Raw genomic sequence first — 13,574 nt, forward strand, 5'->3', positions numbered from 1 at the left:
TCATCCTCAATAATTTACTGGAGAGATAAGGTGACATCGACACTGTCAGAAGTATACAAACTATTTACAGTAAATCTGTGCAGGTAGTGGACAACCTAGTGGATAAGCATTATCCCTAACCTTACATATATCAATAATTTTGGATGTTCAATATATGAAATCTTCATTTCAAAACTTTCCAGTGCATTTTTTTTTACTTATTTATTTACTCCTATCTCTCCCCGATCATAACTGTTATGATTTCGCATCCTGCTGCTACATAATTGAAATAAATTATCCCTACATTCTACGCAATAACTGATATAAGGTTCCATGAAAACAATCAGCTTGTATTACAATGTTATTTATTGAACTTATTTACATATTTTGTATTATTTCTAACTTATTTCCTTAATTGGGTTCCTCAACTTCAACGGTGTGACCTTCCACTACAGGTTTTGAATTTCTTCGTTCTCTGCAAAATAACGATCATAAATACGTACTGAAAAACATGTAATTGATTGCACAGTTAAAAGAAAACATTCATATTGTTTACCTTATAAATACGCTCTCATTAAAATACATTATTATTCTTTGAAGTAAGTGCCACACAAGGCAACAGAGTCTGGCACTCGTTTCTCAGATCTGGTGATCCATGGCTTGGAAGCACTCCAAATATGATCTCTATAGCATTACGGTAGAATTTTTTATAGTGAATTAATATTCCCTAATCGAGCTCACCTATTCAGATGTTAGATTTGTAGTGTGACACTTCTTATTCAAAGTGTCTTGACTATGTCAAATACAATATAATTCATCTTCCCATACTGAAAATTAATAAAGTAATTTTAAACACTACTATACACAAACATTACCCAAACACTCTTTCGGTTTAGCGGCACCCCTTATATTCTACATTTTACGTTTTACAGCCTTATTTGATTAAATTTTGACGATCACTCATAAGAAGCACTTGAAAGGAACGAATCGCGTTTGTTACAATTACAACATACTCTCCCACAGTCTGATATTAAGTCGTCTCGGGATCGCACGAATCTGTCTGGGTCATACAGGATCAGGGATCTGACTACTTCGGGATCACGAGTCACGAAGTATGTTACTCGTTTCATCACTGGTACCACTGCATGGTATTTATTCACTTTACCTATTTCAATGTTCTAGTGCCAGTAAATTTTCAGTAAAGTTTTTTTTAATTTCCTAGCTGAAAATGTGCATTGTTCTGTGAGAGCATCAATTGAGATAAATCCAGAAAATGTCATATTGACTCACTCGGTACTGTTGTATAAGCACGGCGTTACGAAAAACAAACGAAGTAATCACTGATATAAGAAATCACTGAGAGATGGAAGAACAAATATTTACTTATTTCTTTAATTTTCTCTCCATGCCTTGTATGAAATGCAATCTGATCTCACGATTCACAGGAAAGATAGGCCATAAGTGTGTGAACCTATATACCTTGTATTCTTCACGGGGCAACACAAATCATAGATGATGACCTACAAGGCGTTATCCTGCGTCATGTATAACAGAACGCATGGGAAAGTGTAGTTCGCAATTCACAGGAAAAGTGTAGAATTTACTAAAGTAGGCACCGTATACACGGACAACTTCGTACCATTTTGCAACGAGTTTGGAACATACCTTAGAAGTTCAATGAAATATTTCTCTTTAAAAATATAAAAGTTACTGGTGACTAACACGTAAAGAGGTGTTAAACAACAATTCACTGGAATTATTTGTGACAGTAAAACAAACGGATTTTAATCCTGAGCCTTACAGAGGAGGAATACATCTTTGCAACGTTTCATTCTTTCAAAACACAAGAATCACTGATAGGAAGACATGCATATTGCCTTCATCATACATATAAAATGAAGAAGGGATGACTCATTACCGTAAATGTAACACTAAGTTTATTTGACCCATATTCATGGAACGTCGTGTCGGAGTCATTAGCGTCGTTTCACAATTCATTATAGAGAAGTAATAAATACTCCTGCGACCTATCGACCTAGTTCTTTATATCCCATCTTTGAAAGCAGAAACATTTCTCAGTGTACATGGCACAAGGCAGGAAAATCACTTCATTTACTTCAATCCAGTCAAATTCTGAATGCATTTTAAGACCTATGTCTTCCTATTTATTTTCCTGTTAATTTGTTGTTGAGTGTTTACGCATACGCATACTTTGGCGTGCTCCATCCTATTGAAATCTTTTTGTCTTTGGGGGAAAAAAACTACTCTTACTTTTTAATTTTTTTTATTACTGCCACTGCTGAATGAAGTCTTTATCTTGTGGATAAAACATTAACCTTTATTTCTTGTTCAATTTTGGTGTTGATTACTTCTTTTTCATACTGAATGAAGTCTTATCTTCCGAAAAACTCGGGAATGTCTTTGTAAGAGAGAAATGTACATTTACTATTATTATTTTGTCTTTTGACAAAATTTTCTAACTGCTGAAGTCTTTATCTTCTAGGAAAAAAAATCTGTTTCTCGATTAGTTTTAATGTTATTTTACTTCTTTTCTATCTCCTGAATGAAACCGTATCTTCTGAGAAGGAAAAAAAACTACAATACCATCTGTATCTTAATTAATTATAGTACTTTATTGCTTGTTTCTATACTAAACGAAATAATCTTATCGTCTGGAAGATACTGCAATTGCATATTTCTCTATTACAATGGCATTGCAGAGTTTTCCAGAATGTAAGATGGTTTCATTTAGTATAGAAAAGAAGTAATTAACTCTAATCAATCAAGAAAGAGGGTGGTATTGTAGTTTTCCTCTCATGAGATGAGTTCGTTCAGTAGATAGAAAAGATGTAAAATAACACTAAAATTAGTCAAGAAAAAAATAGGTTAGTTGCTTTCTGTTTTTCATGCAGCAGGTAGGAAATGTTTTTAGAAGGCAAATATAACAGTAAGTGCCTATCTCTCTATTACTCTGAAATCGCAGTTTTCAAAACTGAAATTTCCTGCAGTATAGAAAACAAGTAATCAACACCAAAATTAATCAAGGAATAAAAGTTATTCTTTTAAAAAAAAAAGATTTCATTCAGCAGATAGGAGTAATCAAAAAATAAAATTAACAGAGGCACTTTCTTCCAGAAGACAAGAAAATAAAAATGTAAACAGTAATGAATCTCGATTTTAGTTAAAATTTCCATCCTCCGAGGAAAGTAACAGGCAAGTTGCTAAATTATAAGAGATAATAAAATAATAAATACATACAAGGTAAACATTTCATCTCATTTCACTGTGTACTAATACATGAGTGCGTAAAAATGAACTCATCTCGCTATATAAAATGCAAAGACGTAAGTGATTGAGTGACCGACAGATCTTTGCACAGGCCAAATCGCTTAAGATAGACAAGTTAAATATGGACGGTACATGGGATTTGTTACGTAGAATACCACTAAGGAAGGATTTTTGCAAACTCGAAAGGAAGGAGAGGAAAATAGGTGTGGGACGTATTTTTAAAATATGACCATATCTCCGAATTCCTTAAGGTTACAGACTTGAAATTTGATATTCGGATGTCTCATTTCAAATAATTTGACATATTTAAGCGGTTTTTGATATTTTAGTACAAAGGAAAAAAAGAAAAAAAAGGTGAGAAAGAAAAGAAAAGGAGTGAGGATTACAATTATTATAAGATGTCGAAATCTCTGAATTTATGAAGGTTTGAAACATGAAATTTGGTATTTTCATATTATTTAAAATAAGTAGATAAGAATTTAAGCGCTTTTGAAATATGCCTCGGAGGTAAGAAAGGGGGGTGGAAAGAAAAATGGATGGGGATTATAATTATTATAGTAAAGTATTTAATCCCTTAAGGTGAGAGATTTGAAGTTCAGTATTTCCATTTCTCATTTAAAATACTTTGCCACGTGTTTCGGCCCTTTTTTCTTTTTTGACATGCTAGTAAAAAGGGAAAGAAACGATGTGGAGAGGAGAAAAAAAAGGTGGGGATTACAATTATTCTAATAAAATGTCGATATCTCTAAATCTTTTAAGATTTGAAATATGGAAGTAACTTCTCATTTAAAATTATTACAAAAGCGTTTTATGATACATATCCTAAAAGGAAGAAAAAGGGAAGGATTACAATTATTATAATAAGATGTTCATATCTTGGGGTCCGGGAAAGTAAGAGGCATTGAAACGCTGTAAATCTCTTTTTCCTCCAAATCCACAGAATTCTATGCATATGATATTGATCTAGTGACCTATAGATGTGAGAAATGTAGTGAATACAAAACGTATATGTAGAGAAGAACGCGTCCATGGACTAAGTTGCAGATCCCTAGCTTATTTAGTGATGGTAAGAACTTTCCGATCTCTCTCGTGATTGTAAGGAAAATAGGTAAAACTATACTTACCTACGCAGTAGTCTAGTCTCCGCCTGCTGCAGCCAAACACCCAATACTTCCTTCACCGTTTCGTCTGTTGCGACGGTGTACATCTTACGAACAGCAGCTGAAAGAAAGATAGAATTTCAAGCAAATACTAGCGATTTTTATTCTTTAAAAAAAAACTGTCATTTGAAATAGATTTCCCTCTTAAATAGCTTTACGGAATTATGGTATGGTTTCTAAACATGGATACCTAGAGCTGAAACTAATTCCTATATTATTTTTCAAGTCACCTAAGCTAGGCCCCTATTTTGTGATTTTTATGTAAGGGTACTATAGAAAGTTATCTTCCACCACACTTTTAGTATATTATATAATGGAAAAGTTAGATTTTTCGATACAAGTGTAACAAGACTTTCTTCCGGTGCCCTTAGTGGTGATATGGTTTTGAGTCAACGTTTAAAGTCACCTTAAATAACACTACCAAAAACACATTAGGTTTTGGCTAACTTCGTTGTCACGAAAAATTGAAAGATGAAGACGACAGAAAGACGAAAGTTTGACTATTCGCCGTCTTGAAAGCCTGCAACTTTTCTCTTTTTATACTGGAATTATGGTAACTTCGAAAGCTATGTTCTTCTAGTGTTTTATCTGCGTTCCAGTGTTAGACAAAGAGCTCTGAAATTTTGCACCTTTAAAATATCGGCAGGGGAGACAGTTTGGCATACTGTGCAATACTACCAGACTAACAGTGTTGCCAACCCAACAAAGTTATATTCGTGTGGTAGACAGTATCAAATTTACAGGTATACACGAAAAGTCTGGTGCAAAATTATACTTCACAGTAGTGATTCCTACACTGTACTTCAATTTAAATTCGTTGACACTATTGACTTTATTTAGCCCTGGAATCATTCCTACTTTGGAATTTTATTTGGTTTTAGATTTTCCGTACACCTTACAAATTCTTTTGAATGCTTTTTCAAGCAAAGATTTGTTTAAATATGTACTTTGCCAGTAAAGCTTTGTTTACAACATAGAGTGTTGGATTACTTATTGAATTTCCTATACATTCTACACAGATGTTATATTCACCCAGTAAGGGTGAACACATTTACATATTTTACTACTTGACAGTAAAAGAATCCTAAAGTACTCAAAGCATACTTTATTCATGAAGAATTACTTCTGATTGCTTGGGACATACTAATATGAGAACACACGTCCAGTGCGAGAGAAGTAAGACTTAATAATTAGCAAACTGGAATTTTGTATGGTTACTAGCATAAATAAATAAATGAAGTTAAATATTTCAGTACAACTTTTCAAATCAACTTACTGTTGATCTTATTGTACATTTGGTTGGACCCAAAGGTGTGCTTTTTTGCTTCATGATCCTTGGTTTCCTGCCAGAGTAGGAGAATTCCATTGCGAGTTTGTCGCACAAAGTTCTTCTTATTGCATTGTGAGCGAAACCTTTTAAAATCCTTACCACCAATTGACAGTAATACTTTTACCTTAAAGAAAGGAAAGTATTTAGATCTAATGCATGCTGAAATCAAAAAGAAAAACAATATATATAAGGGTCCGTATTGTTATGTTTTTCTGCCAGTGGAAAGTGGGGGCGCGGTGGCTCAGTGGTAGAGCGTTCACCTCTGGTGCTTGGGGTCCCGGGTTCGATCCCAGCCCCCGCCAAGTGAACTTTGTGGTGGACAAACGCCGTGCTCGTGGGTTCTCCCGTTTCCTCCCACTTTCTTCATTCCACCACTTCATTCATCTCTCATCATCACCGTCTCCTTTAGCCTAACCGGCATATTCGTGGGACGTAAAACTCAAAGATTTCATTTCATTTCATTTTCTACCAGTGAAAAAAAAAAACAAAGCATGAATGAAACTAGATTAATTTTTAGATACCGTAATGTGAAGTGTGAAAAAAAAAGGCGTGGGGTTCTGAGTTTCACGGAAGGCCGTATCAAATGGGCTACGTGACTAACAAAAACTGTTTGCCTGGGATTTATTTGGTAACTTTCAGCTTTATATCGGAATAGCGGTTATTTAAAAGGACCATTGTCCGTTTGAATTAGAAAAAATACTATATATATATATATATATATATATATATATATATATATATATATATATATATATATATATATATATATATATGTGTGTGTGTGTGTGTGTGTATGTGTTTGTGTGTGTGTATGTATATGGAAATTACATACACTTCCAAAAGTAACAAGTAACAGTGGGTTAATCAGTGCTGCCAACAAGCAGTGTCAGAAAATAGCTAAATGACGCACAAAAACTAGCTAAAAATGGCTCAACTTACCTTAACTTATAGGTAACAGAATTTAGGAATAAAGAAACTAAATATTTGGTACTTTAAGTCTACTAGTTTACAAAGATGTTCTAATATTATTTATCTTTTGATATCCTCAAATCAAACAGTTTCACAATATAATTTTGTTCCTTCATTGACTAGAAGTAATAAAATCTCTTGAATTATTTTCAAATTCTAATGCTGGGTATGGCTTGATAACACTATTGATCTATCACAAAAATATATACATGCACATGCACGCATCTCAACAAGAAAAACTCCACCCAAACTAAAAATACACTAGAAACTAATCAAACGAATTGACTATGGAGAAACCAGATCCAGGAATCCCAATTTACCGTGACGGATAGGTGAGACTGATAAAAGATGTCTAATTTACTGTGACAATGTAAGTGCTGTTGTAAACAAAAGAATTAGAAAAATACCAAGATAAACTACTTTTTTTAGGTTTTCCATATTTTCTAAAAAAAATGACTGCAAAAGATTTAATTGCCGCCTAAATGACTATATTAGCAAGTATGAATGGCAAGTTGACCAAAATTATAGTCCATAGCTAATGCACATGATAATGGCTAAATTGGCAAAAATGGAGTTGATGCTAACATTTAGTCAAAAGAGAGATGTTCCAAAAAGACGTAAATTAAAAAATATAACAAAGATTTGAAACCTGCTTCATAATTTGTACAGGTTTGATAGGATACTTACATATTTCTTTCCGAAGTTAGGTTCTTCAAGGTTTCTCTCAAATGTTTGAAAATCATTCAACGTTCGCAGAGGCAGAAGGCCAAGAAGTTCGGATTCTTCGTTTATGGACTCTGCTTTCACACTCACACCATTACTTAGAAGTGTGTCGACCTTCTTCTCGACGGAAGATACTCTTTCACTAAGGTCAGCTAAAGTAGATTGCATTTGGCCAAATACCATTCTGATATCTGCAATAAATTTTAGGAATATTGTTTTGAAGGTGTTAATATAACTAGAAAATATATTATTTCACAAACCATTGAAACAATTAAATGTACATTCATGTTCAAAATGATTGTCGCATATCTATAACTGTCTTCTTGTGGAAAATTTTATAGGGAAATAATTATAAGCACGTAAATTAGAATGAGTAAAACAAATGGACAAGAAAGTTTTATTTTCGTTTTATTGTTCTTATTTACTGCTCTTTTGACATGAAATTTGCCACATACATGTCTTTGCCGATTATGCACATACCAACATTATAAGAAATACAGGGCGAATTCGTTATCAAATTTTATTCCTACAACAACATATTTATAGACATGCGACAATAATTTTGGACATGGGTGTACGTTTGTGGTGGACAAACACCATGTGCGTAGATTTTCTCAGGGTTCTACCGTTCCCCTCCACTTTCTTCAATCCATTATTTAATTCATTCTCATCATCACCGTCTCCTTTAGGCTGCCCCGCATAACCGTGGGACAAAACTCAAAGATTTTATTTAAATATGAGTTCGCTGTTCATTTAATCAGAAATCTTGGGGGGGAAAGTGGGGAACAATTAGGAAGACGTGTGTAGAAGACCACTACGTTGCAGAATTATGACCAGGTCATTAGAGTATGACGTCATTCATCAGCACTGCGGAAGGAAAGGGTTGATTGCTCAGAGGTAGAACGTTGCCTTTTGGTGCGACGGATTTTTGGTTCAATCTCCGGCCTTATGAGTTTATGATGGACAATATCATATTCGTGAGGGTTTTCCCGTTCTCATGCCACTAATTCCTTCATAATCATTCACTATCATTAGTCATCCGTGTATCTTAACATTAACCCTAGGAAGACTAAACTATAATTGGTCACGTGAAAGACTAAGGGGGGTCAATTTTGCTCGTGGTTGTAAATTCCAATTTTAACCCTACTAATGTATTTTAAAGTTATTTAATGACTGCTACTAATAAATGTGAGTTGTAAAATTATTTTAAGACTTGTGAAATTTTATTTTAATAGGAAATATTACAAGTCCAAGTACAGACTACTACCGCATTTGGTTAGCAGACATGAAGTAGCTTGAAATACATTAGCCTGTGTAGACAAGTTACTATACTAAACCTGAGAGTATTACGTTTGCTCAATGTATAAAAGTAGATTGTGTTAATTTAGTCATCCATTCAAAGAATAGATAAGTTTACATGATCCTTTCAAAGTAAAACTGTACTCCTCTTAACATTTCTAAGTTGCTAAAAAAATGTACTTAGTCTCCTGCGCTAAAAAAAAAACTACCACAATAATGTGCTTTCTAATAAAACTAAATTTAAGTTTAGATTACAGAAGAAAATACAAAAAAATTCAAACGTTGTAAAATTCATTTGTTCGGGCAAAGAGAAAAAGAAAGTGCGGGCAAATTTGACCCACCTTCGTCTTTCTATGGGTAAGGTCATAACAGCGGGGTTATGAAGAACGGGACCTACAGCTTAAAGTGAGATCCGAACCACTACTCAGTTTGCACTCGAGAGATATTGTTCTTCATTTGAACTCGAAACCAGAATCCCTTGATAACAAAAGCGATAAATCCACAGACCCATCGTCCACGGAGGTCAACTGATAGAAATACGTTGCAGTGATCTTGCATACTTGTGAATATTTTAGGAGCCACTTAAGAACCAAAAGGGAAAGAACTGCAAAATGGAATCACTCTATAGTTATACACATTAAATCAATGGACAATTTTAAAAGACTATATAGTACAGAAGATCTAATTTAGTCAGTCAGAAATATAGGCTTAATTTAATTTGCTAATCAATACAGGAAGTGATTAATAGTTCTGGACCATTCATACTATCTTTCTAAATAAAACTTTTTATTATTATTATTATTAACAACAGTCAAACCTAATGGAAATATCTGTTTCGTCGATCTACTTTCCAATGTTATAAATTTAGACACTTAATCAGCTTCTGTGGAAAAGTTTTGTTGACCGTCCGCTAGTGTGGCAGCGCACTACAGGCAGTTCGGCGGGAACTCCAAACTTGATAAAATAAAATCACAATTAAAGAGACAAGTTAAAAAAGTATTTTTCACGAATCCAACCCCCACTCAACTTGTGGACTATCATGCCTCCGACAAGGAAAATTCAAGCTTAACCAATGCTGAAGGAGTAGACTGCTGAATAATTTATGATGTAATGGCAAATCATTTGCAGAACTAGTTGACCTATGACCTCTAGTTTGAGCGAGTTGCGTTCATTTCTCGAGGTTGCGACCCTGTTCAATCGAATCATCAGCCTCAAATTACCTTTACTCTTAAAAAAAAGGGGGGCAACGGTTACTCCACTTTAATCTAAGGTAAACGTATTTAAAAAAAAAAAAAAAAAAAAAACTGGTGTAAAGCAAACATTCCGGTTTAAGTGAAAAAAAGTTTAAAAAAACACGGTTTTGGCCAATCCTGAAAAATAGCGTTATTTCTTTATTACATCCGTTCAGATTGCAAATATTTTTCTGAGATTTTAGATCCAGACTTCATTCACCTGGTAGAAAAAAAAAGTAAACAAAAGCACTAAAATCAATTAAGAGACAGAAGTTACTGTTTTTAGAGGATAAAAAGATAAAAATGTAAGCAACGAAAAACCTAGTTTTCTTCAAACTTACACCCTCGACTTCTTACCTAACAAACTTCAAACTAATACGCAAACTTATTTTCGCGTAATAATCCATTTTGAATTATTATTAATATCTAATAAGTAATTTTTCGAAATTCATCGTTCTTTTACCGTAAACCCAAAAGTCCATACCCGATCGAACCTTTCCTTGCACTTATTGTAAAGCGATGAAATGAGTGATATCACTTAATCTAAGATTGATGAAGTATATCTTAGAATAAGTAATTGTTACTAAATAAAGTCGGACATAAGTATTTATATTCTTCAATTTTGCCCCCAACCTCCGAATAAATATGGAAGAACATAAGGAACGAAAGATAAGCATGATGCATTCTAAAATGAGTGAAATGTCCAGGCTTGCTTGCTGCATTTAAATATCATCCGTACCGATTCTTGGGGAAGCCACATCAGTTAAAATTTTTAGTGTATCGGTGAAAGCTAAAACAAGAAAGCTTAGGCAATGTATTAATTCAAAGCAGTTTTCTCCTCGATTGTAGAGATAAAACGTAATTTTCATTACTTTAGCGGACGCCTCTCCAAATTTAAATCGATTTTGTTGATTTTTTCACTAGATTTGGGGCACTACTTTACAAACACTTCACGAACCACAGCTGAGCGAGCGGAGGGGATTAGAAGCCCCGTAGGACTCGTTTTTTCCCCTTATCTTTTAAGTTACACACGATTGGCATTGCAGCCATTGTAGACTGTCATTTTCCAAAACTTAACATACAAATACTGTCATTTCGTTCCTTGCTTGTATTCAACCGCCTTCCGCCCTGGCAAATAGCTCCACCATAACATACTTACTTTCCCATGTATACTCATTTGCACATACAATTTATTGAGTTTAAAACACTTACATTATCATTCAACTACCTTCATTATTAATATGGGGTTAACTTTAGCAGATGGCTCTACCTAATTAAATAAATTATTTTAATGTGTTTAGACTTCATAAATCGTATCTGTTATATAGAATCCTACGAAATGGAAAATTAAGTATGTTATGGTGGATCTAATTGACAAGGCGGTAGGCAGACGAATGCAAGCAAGGAATGAGATGGTAGTAAGTACATATGAAGCTTTGGAAAATGACCGTCTGCAATGGTTGCAATGCCAAACGCGTGTAACTTAAAAAGTAGGGGGAAAAAAACGAGCCCTGCGGGGCATCTATTCCCCTTCGTTCGCTCAGCTATGCTACGTAAAGTGTTATGTAACGGCATATTTTTTGAACTGGGGGTGGCAATATTTTGCTTAAATTTTGTACTTTCTTGGTATATATTTTGTATTTTTTTATGGTTTAGGTAGGTTAAGTTAGTTTGGGTTAGGCTGGGTTAAGATACTTGGGCATTACTCGAGCAGATGGTTCTACCAAATGTTCACACATTGCATTTCCCGGTTCCTTTTTGTAGAATATCCACTAAATGAGAAGCTAGTGCATAAGCCACGAACCAACTTGTGCTAGGTGGCCACAAAAAAGCACGAATGACATCTAACCGAGTCAGGGCAGGAGTGTAGCTGGGAGTCCCGAGCGGAGCGAGGGGATGCGTCCGTAGAGAGCAGGCGTGTCAGCGACGGAGGACATGTACATAAACGAGGAAAGTGGAAAAATACATAAAATATCCGCAATAATTTTTACATGGTGATTTTACCTGAATTCGTACTTTCTTCCTATATTTTCTGTTTTTGATGATTTAGGTTAGGTTTGGTTAGTTATGTTAGTAATTACGGTTACGTAACACCAACTCATTTCTCCTGTAAACACGGTGGTTTTACCTGATTTTGGCCCCCAAGTTCCAAAATTCTCTATATGTAACAGTATTATCTGAAATCTAGTGAAAAATGACCATAAAATCGATATAAATATGGTACAGCCGTCTGCTAAAGCAATGCCTTAACAGTTATCAAGTATTCCACCTATAAATTTTTAATATGATAAAGCCGTCTGCTGAAGTTAACGCTCTAATTTTTGTACTGATATTCAGGGGTGCCCGAGGAAAATTTTCTAGGGAGGGATCCATCTCCATGGTTGCTATATTACGCCTGGTATTTAATATACATGGTTTCCTATATTACGTATACATTTTCGTAAGCCAAAGGGGGCCCGGGCCCCACCCCCTCCCCTTCGGGCGCCTATCCTGATGCTAATTGTCAAGAGCCATCACTGACTTTAAAGAATCCAATGGCTAAATATGGTATACTTTATACGGATGAACACACTTAAAAAAAAGAAAACAACATAAAAGATATAAACATAAAATTCCATCCATATTTGAAAAGTAATACTATCCTAAAAGCGCTCAGCGCACTAGTCTAAAATGAAAATCACCTTTTTATTTTGTAACTAAAACTAAAGTAGGGCTTACTATTACATTTCATACACATAGCTTACCTTTGTTTACCTTTTGGAAGAAATCAAGCGCCAAATCTCAGACTACTCACCAATCCTACAGATGGCTCCATTTGCTAAACAATCGACAAACGTCAAGCGTTTTGAATCAAGCTTGAAATAGGCTTAGCAGAAAGTTGATAAATTCAAGCTTCTTTTCAAGTTAAAAACAAGCTAAAATAAACGTTGATTGTCGCTTGTCGCATTCAAGCTTCTTTTCAAGTTAAAAACAAGCTAAAATAAACGTTGATTGTCGCTTGTCGCATCAACTGTACATTGCTAAGCCAAAATCAAGGGAAAGCGACCCTTGATTTAAGCTTACATGCTATCTGGGAATCCGTAGCACCATGTCTCATAACTTTGCTACCGAAGAGATCCGATCCAATAATAGAGACACATAATAGAAGCTAATTATTGGAAAATAGTTCGTGAAATGAGAATGTATTTGAAAACAGATAATCCCGAGAAGACTCATGGGTACGATGGTATAGACCACGAACTTTTATAGTCTGGGATCAAACGAGGTCCATCCCGCACCAGAAGTAACTGCTCCATCACTAAGCCATCGTGCCCCTATTTCGGAGAAAGCACTATGATTCTGACAGAAGTATCGGTCTAGAAAATATTGTGTGTGATAAACTAGTATAACTTACAAGAAGTACAGACGGTTAGAATGTGGAATTCGTAGAGTTTCCTTCGTTCGGGAAAGGTAAGTACGTTTCTGTAAGTCAGTTATTCTTAACTGGTTGCCCGTATCTCTCAGGGATTGGGGGACAGGATGATTCAGTGGTAAATAGTTTGCCTCTGGTACGTAGGGTCCTTAGTTCGATCTAGTAACTTTATGGTGGATACC

The 13,574-nt window shown here is 34.8% G+C and overlaps 1 protein-coding gene across 2 annotated transcripts; it reads right to left on the minus strand.

The window, feature by feature from the left end:
• Positions 1–225: 225 nt before the first annotated feature.
• LOC145694936 (uncharacterized) lies at positions 226–12,795 on the minus strand. Of its 2 annotated transcripts, none has more exons than XM_081771714.1 (5): positions 12,725–12,795; positions 7,414–7,640; positions 5,704–5,881; positions 4,392–4,488; positions 226–454 (listed from the first exon to the last, which is right to left on the minus strand). In XM_081771714.1, the coding sequence occupies exons 2-5, from the start codon at positions 7,630–7,632 to the stop codon at positions 391–393; spliced, it is 558 nt and encodes a 185-aa protein (XP_081627840.1). In that variant the 5' UTR covers positions 7,633–7,640; positions 12,725–12,795; the 3' UTR covers positions 226–390. The 2 variants fall into 2 exon arrangements, with proteins under 2 accessions (XP_081627840.1, XP_081627841.1); XM_081771715.1 differs by lacking the exon at positions 12,725–12,795 and adding an exon at positions 12,662–12,720.
• Positions 12,796–13,574: the final 779 nt, after the last annotated feature.

This window comes from Thermobia domestica, chromosome 9, assembly GCF_964235325.1.
Source record: "Thermobia domestica chromosome 9, izTheDome1.hap1.1, whole genome shotgun sequence".
Lineage (NCBI taxonomy): Eukaryota > Metazoa > Arthropoda > Insecta > Zygentoma > Lepismatidae > Thermobia > Thermobia domestica.

What these genes read in the sequence shown, in the direction of transcription:
- LOC145694936 (XM_081771714.1), bottom strand. Translation starts at nt 7,632, where the DNA reads ATGGTATTTGGCCAAATGCAATCTACTTTAGCTGACCTTAGTGAAAGA. An exon ending in CTAACTTCGGAAAGAAATAT is followed by an intron (nt 5,882 to 7,413) that starts GTAAGTATCCTA and finishes CCTTTCTTTAAG; the next exon opens with GTAAAAGTATTACTGTCAAT. An exon ending in AATGTACAATAAGATCAACA is followed by an intron (nt 4,489 to 5,703) that starts GTAAGTTGATTT and finishes TCTTTCTTTCAG; the next exon opens with CTGCTGTTCGTAAGATGTAC.